The 10,697-nt window shown below is 33.9% G+C and overlaps 1 protein-coding gene across 1 annotated transcript; it reads left to right on the plus strand.

Moving 5' to 3' along the window:
- The first annotated feature begins 1,061 nt into the window (after positions 1–1,061).
- On the plus strand, positions 1,062–3,077 carry LOC140877868 (uncharacterized). Its single transcript, XM_073281460.1, has 4 exons — positions 1,062–1,654; positions 1,754–1,868; positions 1,911–2,193; positions 2,758–3,077. Exons 1-4 carry the CDS (start codon positions 1,062–1,064, stop codon positions 3,075–3,077), a joined length of 1,311 nt encoding a protein of 436 aa, XP_073137561.1.
- Positions 3,078–10,697: the final 7,620 nt, after the last annotated feature.

Here is a 10,697-nt window from a genome sequence, read left to right on the forward strand (position 1 = left end):
TATGAAATTTGAAATATACATAGGATATATATTTACCTTGATCGAATTATATCTTGATAAGGAATATATGCAATATATGTTTATTAAATATATTCAAAAGATGATTTGATATGTATGATAGAGTTTTATTCATACTTAACATTATTTTCTTATTCATGTAGGACTTTATCTAAGGAAATCTTCTAGCTTTGGATTCCAATCTATAAAAGAATAGTTTCTGCGCACAAACATTGAGAGCTTCTGATGTATAATTCTCAGAGCATCTACTGAAGAAATCCAGTTGAAGAATTGAAGATTTCTGAAGCAAGGTTTTGCAACCTCGTTGTTGTTGTCCCTGTATTGTCGTTGTGTTGAAAGCATCGGGGACAACACTTAGTGTATGGTATTGTTCGAAGATTTTTTTTGTTTTTTCAATTTATGCTTACGGGAGTTGCATCTATTTATTTTATACTCTGATTATTTAGGATGCAAGTTTGATTTCTCAACGTGTTGAGAAATTTATGATTTATTGATTTTTTGTAAAATCACTAGTATTAATTTGTAAGACATTTATACACTTTTTAGTAATATTTAGCCCTAAGGCACCCATACGAGTATTCTTTACTCGTGAAAAATTATTTACTTGTGTTATTTACTTTACGCTTTTATTTCCGCTCCACTGTTTTGTCTCTTGTGTTGTAACACCGCGGACAACACTACCTGTTTACTTAACAAACTGCACACACGTTTTCTCTTATGTGGAATCGGAGCCAACTCTTGACTTTACTAAGTAAGCTCCTGATTATTGTTGCAAGTTTGTTATGGATACTCCGTACTCTAATTTTGCAATTTGTCCACCAATTTTGGATGGAACAAATTACGGCCCATGGAAACTGAAGATGAGCATATACATACAATCCATTGACTCCAGGGCCTGGCAACGTGTTCTAGATGGTTAGTCACCACCAATAAAAGATGATGAACTAGGTGGACCCAAACCAAGAGCACAATGGACGGCTGATGAAATTGCTTCGGCTAATTATAATGCAAAAGCTATTAATGTCATTTTTACCTCTGTTTACATGAACATGTTTAATCTGATTTCTACTTGTGTCTCTGCTCAGGATGCTTGGGACAAACTTCATACTCACTGTGAAGGTTCGGCGAGTGTCAAAAAAACTAGGATGCGTTTCTTGACTTCTAAGTTTGAAAAACTGAGAATGGATGAGAATGAAACCATCATGCAATATAATGCTAGATTGAAGAGCCTAGCTAACGAAGCATATGTTCTTGGCGATCCTATTTCCAACGAAAGGCTTGTTAGTAAAGTACTTCATTCTATTTATAAGAGGTTCAACAATAAAGTATGTGTTGTAGATGAATCTAAGGATACATCTATAATGAGATTGGATGAATTGATAAGTTCTCTTCGTACATATGAGATGGAGATGGAAAAACAAGATGATTACAAAGGTAAGTCCATTGCCTTTCAAGTGTCTAATGATTCTTACAGTGATTTTTCTGAGATGAAGCATGAAGTATGTGAATCCGACCTGGGAGATGACTCTACTGTCTTGATCACAAAGAAATTTGGTGATTATTTTAAGGTGATGAGAGAAAAGAAGAAAAGTGAAAAAGGAGGACAACCTTCAAAATTTTCTAGTCTAACTACGTCGTAAAAACCGCAGAAACCAGTGACTACTCGAGGACCTCATCAAAAGTATGAAAGTAAAAATCAGTCCTCTAGTAAAAATTTTGATAATATTCAATGCAGGGAGTGTTATGGATATGAACATTATGCGTATGAATGTGCCAATCGACTTCGAAAATATATGAACGTCTCCTTGAGTGATGAGGATTATGAGGAAGAACAGGAAAAGGGTGAACAGGTATCTTTTACAATTTTGCTGGGAGGTAAGAAAAATTTTCAGGTAAACCCACTTGGTGTTGGCTCTGATGTTTCAACACCTGGGCACAACACAGGTCAAAAATCTGTATGTTTTGTTGCTTCTAACAGTGATAATGAAGAACATATAGCTGAAGATTTTACTCGAAAAGGTGTCCAAAACTTTTATGAGGAGTTTTATACTGACTGGATCAAGAGGAACAAGCTAAATACAGCACTCACCAAAGAGAATGTTGAATTGAAAGCGGATGTGGCTAAACTGAAAGTTTTCATAAGCAAGAAAGATCTGGAATTGGGGCTGCTGAAAAGTGAAATTGAAAAGGAAAAAACAACTCTTCCCAGATTCATTTCGAGTTCAACAAAAATTGACTCTATTTTGACTATAGGAAAAAATTATAAGTTTGGACTGGACTTTAAAAATAGTGTGTTTGAAATTGGTGTTCAAAACAACTTGTGTTTGTGAAAGAAGGCAGTAACACGTTGAATAATCCTCCAGTTGCTCCCCAAGTAAGAAACCTATTTATGAGAAAACTGTTTCTGTTCCAAAGCCAAAACAATAGAAACGTCCTTTTGTCTATCATTACTGTCTCAAACCTGGTCATATCAGACCATTTTGTCGCAAACTCAAAAATGATTATCTATTGTGGGAGTTTAAATTGATATTTTCCCCCTTGTTGCAAAACACCAGGCGCAACACCAACAAAAAGAGACCTAAAACAAAGAAAATTTGGGTACCAAAATCTGATTTTAATGTGTTGTTGTTTATACTTCATTGAAAACTAACACTACATGGAATTGGTATTTTGATAGTGGAAGCTTCCGTCACATGACATGTTTGAAAGATCACCTCATGGACTACGTTGAACAAATAGGTGGTATAGTGACCTATGGAGGCGGTGCAAAAGAAAAAATTGTTGGCAAGGGGACACTGAACGTGGAAGGATTTTTGAAACTTCACAATGTGCTGCATGTCAAAGGACTTAATGAGAATTTAATTTCTATCAGTCAATTATGTGATGATGACTTGCATGTGAAGTTTGATAAGAATACTTGTAAAGTTTTTGATGATGCTAACATATGTGTTATGATAGGGTCAAGATCAGCAGATAATTGCTATCAACTTGGTGATGAATTAGCTTGTAGACACTCAAAGATGATTTTAGTCTATGGCACCAAAAGTTTGATCATGTGAATTTCAAAACTATAAAGAATTTGAGTAAGTATGAGTCTGTCAGAGGACTACAAAATTTAAAGTCTGGAGTTCCATACATCTGTGATGCATGCCAAAAAGATAAGCAAAACCCGTGTGTCGAACCCCGTGTTACAACACTATGGGAAAACACGGTGTCTTGAACTTTTACGCATGGATTTGATGGGTCCTATGGAAGTTGAAAGTTATAGAGGTAAGAAGTATTCTTTGGTATGTGTAGATGATTTTTCTCGATTTACATTGGTGAGATTCATTAGAAAAAGTCGGAAATTTTTTATGTGTTTAAGAAATTGTTCACTAAGATTACTAACTTGCATGTCTTAACAGTAGAAATGATATGGAAAAGAATTTGAGAACTCATCATTTTCGTCTTTATGCGACAAGAAGAGCATATTACAAGAGTTCTTTGCTCCAAAAACTTCTCAACAAAACGACATAGTTGAAAGAAAGAATAGGAAGTTGCAGGAGATGGCTAGTGTAGTAACCCAGATTCCATTTTAAGATAATAATACGTTAAACATAATTAAGGGTTATGTAGTACCTAAAACCCAATCTACTAAATCGCATGCATTAAAATTAAATAAATATTAGGATTATTATTTTTAGGTTTAAATTGATTTAAATTCTTTATGTGAATTATGCGTTAATAAAATATTTTATTATTGGCTCAAATGATTTTTATTGTACTAACTATTTAATTAATATTTTTAATTGTTTAAGTTTATCTGTCAAAATAATTTTTATTGTGCAACTTAATTATTTAATATTTTAAAATTTTAATCTTGCTTATTTAAATGATTTTAATTGTTTAGTTTATTCGTTCAAATGATTTTTAACTGTTTAGCTTATTCGTTTAAATATTTTCGAGTGTCCAACTTACTTATTTTAAATAGCCTAAGTTTAGCGGTTAGTTATTTTAAATTATTTTAAATATCTAGCTTATTTGTTTAAACCCTTTTTAATTGTCCAAATTATTTTAAAGGTTTTTATTTTCGCTTGTGTATTTATTTAAATTGCTTTTAAACGTTTTTCTAGTTTGTCAAAAAAAAATTATTTTAATCGCTCTGTGTGTTGTTTAAAAATTTTATTTATCGTTGCGATATCAAAATATTTAAAGTATTGATTTTTAATTTTAGGATAACATTTTAATCCCGGGCTAGTAAAATCCAATTTCATATTTTAAATTAGGAATTCCAACTTGTATTTTATTTAGCGCAATTAAATTCCTAAATCCTAGTTCCTAAGTTTAGGTAGTATTTTTAGAAGTGTGTAGTATTTTTCTTTTTATTTTATTAACCCTCTCACAACCAATTTTAATATACAACCTTAATCCCTAATTTATACCCTAAAAAAAACACACACACACACACACACACACGTCCAACACAAACACACGCACTCACGCCTCAACTCTCACACAAAACTCTCGACTCCTTCAATGGTGGCAGCGGCTCCATCTTCTTCTTCACTAGTGCTTCCATCTTCTTTTCTTCTTCAGGCAAATTGTTCCCAGGCTAGTTGGAGGTGATTCTTGAGCTCAATTTCAGCTCCCTTTCAGCTCGAGCGACTCCACTGCTTTGATTCGATTTCTCCAACTCCAAGCCCCATTTATTCGATTCTTTTTTTTTTATTTAGCTAGTCAAGAATATGGATTCTTCTCTTCACCTTGTAGATTTATATTTAGCGTGTTTAAATTGTGCTTGTACGTCACGCCTCTTTTGAGATTTCTGCCCTGTATTTTTTTCGAAAATGAATTTGAAATCTTAGTCAATTTATGCATGATCTTTGATGTTTAATGTTGAGAATGGATATGGATTAAGAGTTTTAAATGGTGTTTTCATTAATGTTCAAGTGTTAGAAATTTTCAGAAACGGATTTTTTGCACTGTTTCATTTGAAAATTATGTGATGTTATTTGTGTTGCTTGGATGGTGAATAGGGGCTACCATGGGTGAGAATGTAGCTCACATGGTAGCAATTAGGATGGGAAGAAGCTAACTTATAAGTTGGAGTTGAGGTGCATTCGGTTTTGAGGATGTGAACTTTGGTTTCCATAGTTGTTTGGGGGCTGGTCTCTAGCCATACTTGGCATGGGAGGGTTGTCCTAGTGGCTTGGAGAAGTCTATGGAATGGTCTTGGACTTGGTTATATATTGGGATCATGGGAGTTATGGTTAAAGGCCTTGGAAAAAAGTTAGGACAAAATTTGGGTGAGCAGAATTTTGGTTGTGGGTTCTGTATGGAAATGAAATTTTAAAACAGGGTTAGATTCTGGATTTAGGGAAGGGCTCGGGGCTGGTGGTATCTTAGGATGTTAGAAAAACGACGTTTCAAGCGGAATTCAATTTGGTTGAGTTTTCCTTAAGTTCTAAGCATTTGATCTAAGAGGTGCAGAATTTTGGATGTTTAAGTTGCTGTCCGGAATTGAATGTTTGAAACAGGGTTAAAGTCAGATTTTGTTTAAGGGCTCGGGTTTGTAATTATCCTAAGAGGTTAGGAATATGTTGATTCAAGAGGGAAATAATTCGGTTAAGTTTTGGTTGAGTTCTAGGCTATTGATTTATGAAGTGCAGAATTTTAGAGTTCTAGGCATGCTGTCCGGAAATTTTAACTTATAGCTTGGTTAAACAAAGAAGGGCACATTGAGGATGACTTCATTATTTATTTTTAAGTGCGAGAGAGTTGTGATTTCAAGCGGAATCCTTTTTGAATAAGAATCGAGCAAATTATAAGCTTTACGGGCAAACCGCTCGGGATGTCCTAGTGCTAATTTATGGTTTAGATCCCCATCCTTAGTTGCTCCCTAAATCACCATCCCGGTCATCCATATTTGAGTCTCTTGCATGATTATTGAGTAAATATTTACGAGTACATCTATTCTTCATATGCATGCTAGGCCAATGAATCAAGAACGAAAGAAAATATTTTTATAAATAAAGTGAGATGATTGTGACTATAGAAAAGTATGGGTTGGGACGGGCTGGGAGACGTTCTGGCTTCTCTTACCAAATTTATGGGTTTGGACGGGTTGGGAGAAATCATGGATTCCCTTACCAAGTATGGGTTTGGACGGGCTGAGAGAAATCTTGGCTTCCCTTACCAAGTATGGGCAAGACGGGTTGGAAGAAATCCTGAATTCCTTGCGGCATAGTGTATTGCAAACATGATCATGATCGAAATCACAGAGTCACAATTCAAGGATCTAAGTTCAAATATTTATGACTATGTTTCAGTACAGTTTTTTCAGTTACGGTGATTATATTCGACTTAGCCATGCATATGTTTCAATTATGTTCACTTCTTTCCTTTAGAGATCATTTATTCAAATTAAGGGCACAAAATATTTCATTATCAAGCTATTTTTAATCTGCGTGTGCATGTATTTATTTAGTACTCGTTATTTCCCCCATATTTTTGTTGGGCCCCTAGGTTCACTACTTCTACTTGGTGTAGATATAAGTTATCATTGAGATCGAGGGGCAAGACTATCGAGTGGACTGCAATGTGGGCACGTCACATCCCTCCGACCTATACTAGTCTTCCCCATAATTTTATTTTAAACACTTTATAGCTATTTATTTTGTTGTTTGGACAAATGTAAACGCAAGGATTTATTGATCGTCTTTGGGCATGTAAACATCAAAGTGTTATTTATTTTGGATGGTTGAATTGTCAGATCTTTTTCTCTGGTTCTCGTTTCTTTCTCGGTCTAGTTTTTTTTGTTGTACTGTTGGTTGTATTTTTAGTTGTTGCCTGTGACAGGCGGGTTTGATTATGTATAGAGAGGTCATGCCAAAAATTTTATTAAAATCCGCATTTTATTTAATTATTATTTAAAGTAGAGTTATGGTCGTTTCAATTGGTATCAGAGCATGGTTCTGGTTTGGGTTGTGCCTACTTTCGGTTGCAAGAAACTCGAGAAATCTCGCCTCAAAGTCTGTAAGTTTTAATGAATTTTATATGGTAGTCGTAATTGATTTATTACTTTAAATGTTTTGATTTCACCTTTTTTTTAAAATATTTTCAAAACTAGATGTTTAATTTACTTAAGTGGGTAGGTTAGTGTTTATTTGTGTTTAAAACTTCTTTTATAATTTAAAGTGTATTATTTGACTGTTTATTTTTGTAGCATGCGATTCCATGTTAAATGGAGTTGGTGTACTAATATTCCTTCCAATTTTGGATAGTACGTGGATGTTGTTTGAGTTATTAGGTAGTGTTAATTTTATGAGATTGTAGGAGCTTGATGGAAAATATTAAACTTGTGCAGGAGATATTAGTCGTTGTGTCCTTGTTGTCATTTATTCTCTTATGGATGAAATTTAGTCGAATAAAACTAAGTGTATAGTTTTATTGAGAATTTCTAGGTGTGTGTTTAGTGAGTTAAGTTTATGAATCGAACTCGTGTGAAGACTTGGGATACGAACTTGGTTTTATATTATTATAAATAGTTGAGTTTTCTTTGTTTATTTGGACAAGTATGATTTTTGTGGAATTAGTGAGTCGGTTACCATGAGCCTTTAAATTTTGCGAACCATTATTCCGATAGTTATTTCCTTATTCTTTAATTGTGCTTGTATCCATTGCAACATATACTTTTGAGTATCTGAAATTTATTTGCACATTCTTTGTTCATTTATGAATTCGTATGACATCGGTCAACATTGTATTCAGCTACTTTGGCATTGGTTGAACTTCTTAATAAAATCCTGCTTATATTCCACACTTCTTGAAATTTTTCTTTGGTTCTAGAGCCACATATTGATGTGAGTAAGATTCACTTTTTTTCTTTTTAGTAATCTACTCATGATGTGTGGCTGACATCTGATTTTATTTTGGGACCGTTGTTTTCCCTGATTATTGACTTGTGTAGACGTCTCTCGACTGAAGTTACACCGATTGCTCTTAATTATGCTTTGCTTGTTTGAGCATGATTTCATTACTCATGGATGAATGATAACGAGATTTGTATCTTGTTTGGCTCATATTCATTATTCATGGAGCCTTCAGTATTATTCATTCACCCCTAGAATTAAATTATGAGTGAGTTGTTTTCACTTATCTAGATTTTTATTTTCAGCTCGTTTGTTTGTAATGCTTGCACTGTTTCATTTCGTATTGAGCAGCATTACTTGTATTTTGTTTCCTTTCATGATCTATCATGATGAGGATTTGAGTGGATCATAGTTTCAATTATCAATTCGATTCTTTGTGTAGGGAATTGGGTCGTAACCGCATAGTAAGAGTTTAGACTATTGGAATTTAGTATTAGTAATAGATAAAATCCTAAGTTATTGTTGTGATCCTAGGAGTGGCGACTACTAATTTTATCTAGTTCTAGCGAGTAGACTGTCAGGTAGTAAATTAATTGAATGTGTTGTTTCAATTTTAAATGGGATCATTAAGAGTAAACAGATGATTTTGGTAAGCTGAATGGGTGAACAGTTACTAGATAGGAAATAGAGTTGTCCCTAGAGACTTTTGGGTACTTTATATTAGCGTTCTAAGATTTTGTGAATGTCAACCGGTAAGACTAATGCATCAACTATGGGTACAGGAGGACGAATGGAATATTCTGGTAGTTTCCTAGATGAGCTGTAAATTTATTTATCAGTGAAATGCTAAGGTACTGGAGGAACAGTTAGAAAGCAATTACGATCGAATTACAAACTCTTCGAGGTGCCCAATTGTATACTAAGCTCTTGAAATACGAATTCAGGTTGTACATATAATAATTTGGGAATTTTTGATTTTCAGACCTGCTGTCGAGTTGAACTAGGGATTTGAGATACGTTTTCAGACGATATGTAAGAATTGTTTGGTACTTAGAGACCATCTAATCCAATAAGTTGATAATAGTTCGTGGTATAATTTGACCTGAGGTGTAAATATGGATTTCTTAGTCGTTGCGTCTGGAATAGAAGAGGTGGATAAATTTGTTGGGAAATCCTAATTAATAAAACTTTCGGTGGAATCAATAATGCCTAAGAGACGAAAGTAGGAATTGATGAATGAATAATTGGGATCTGTTTAGTCACCTATCTGGATCCTATATGTTATCTGTCAAGATTTTTATTGTGCAACTTAATTGTTTTAATATTTAAAAAGTTTAATATTGCTTATTTAAATGATTTTAATTGTTTAGTTTATTCGTTCAAATGATTTTTAACTGTTTAGCTTATTCGTTTAAATATTTTCGAGTGTCCAACTTACTTATTTTAAATAGCCTAAGTTTAGCGGTTAGTTATTTTAAATTATTTTAAATGTCTAGCTTATTTGTTTAAACCCTTTTTAATTGTTCAAATTGTTTTAAAGGTTTTTATTTTCGCTTGTGTATTTATTTAAATTTCTTTTAAACGTTTGTCTAGTTTGTAAAAAAAAAAAATTTTAATCGCTCTGTCTGTTTTTTAAAAATTTTATTTATCGTTGCGATATCAAAATATTTAAAGTATTGATTTTTAATTCTAGGATAGCATTTTAATCCGGGGCTAGTAAAATAAAATTTCATATTTTAAATTAGGAATTCCAGCTTGTATTTTATTTAGCGCAACTAAATTCCTAAATCCTAGTTCCTAAGTTTAGGTAGTATTTTTAGAAGTGTGTAGTATTTTCCTTTTTATTTTATTAACCCTCTCACACCCAATTTTAATATACAACCTTAATCCCTAATTTATACCCTAAAACACACACACACACGTCCAACACAAACACACACACTCACGCCTTAACTCTCACACAAAACTCTCGTCTCCTTCAATGGTGGCAGCGGCTCCATCTCCTTCTTCACTAGTGCTTTCATCTTCTTTTCTTCTTCAGGCAAATCGTTCCTAGGCTAGTTGGTGGTGATTCTTGAGCTCAATTTCAGCTCCCTTCCAGCTCAAGCGACTGCACTGCTTTGCTTCGATTTCTCCAGCTCCAAGCCCCATTTCTTCGATTTTTTTTTCATTTAGCTAGGCAAGAATATGGATTCTTCTCTTAACCTTGTAGATTTATATGTAGTGTGTTTAAATTGTGCTTGTACCTCACGCCTCTTTTGAGATTTCTGCCCTGTATTTTTTTCGAAAATGCATTTGAAATCTTAGTCAAGTTATGCATGATCTTTGATGTTTAATGTTGAGAATGGATATGGATTACGAGTTTGAAATGATGTTTTCATTAATGTTCAAGTGTTAGAAATTTTCAGAAACGAATTTTTTGCACTGTTTCATTCGAAAATTATGTGATGTTATTTGTGTTGCTTGGATGGTGAATAGGGGCTACCATGGGTGAGAATGTAGCTCACATCTTAGCACTTAGGATGGGAAGAAGCTAACTTGTAAGTTGGAGTTGAGGTGCATTCGTTTTTGAGGATGTGGACTTCGGTTCCCATAGTTGTTTGGGGGCTGGTCTCAAGCCATACTTGGCATGGGAGGGTTGTCTAAGTGGCTTGGAGAAGTCTATGGAATGGTCTTGGACTTGGTTAGAGATTGGGATCATGTGAGTTATGGTTAAAGGTCTTGGAAAGAAGTTAGGACAAAATTTGGGTGAGCATAATTCTGGTTGTGTGGGTGCTGTACGGAAATGAAATTTTAAAACAGAGTTAGAATCTGGATTTAGGGAAGGGC

The sequence above is a fragment of the Henckelia pumila genome, chromosome 2 (assembly GCF_033568475.1).
Source record: "Henckelia pumila isolate YLH828 chromosome 2, ASM3356847v2, whole genome shotgun sequence".
Classification (NCBI taxonomy): Eukaryota; Viridiplantae; Streptophyta; class Magnoliopsida; order Lamiales; family Gesneriaceae; genus Henckelia; species Henckelia pumila.

Excerpts from the sequence above, each read along its gene's own strand:
- LOC140877868 (XM_073281460.1), top strand. The coding sequence starts at position 1,062 with ATGAACATGTTTAATCTGATTTCTACTTGTGTCTCTGCTCAGGATGCT. Across the intron at positions 1,869-1,910 it reads AACAGGAAAAGGGTGAACAG|GTAAACCCACTTGGTGTTGG; the intron begins GTATCTTTTACA and ends AAAAATTTTCAG. Across the intron at positions 2,194-2,757 it reads GGAATTGGGGCTGCTGAAAA|GTGGTATAGTGACCTATGGA; the intron begins GTGAAATTGAAA and ends TTGAACAAATAG.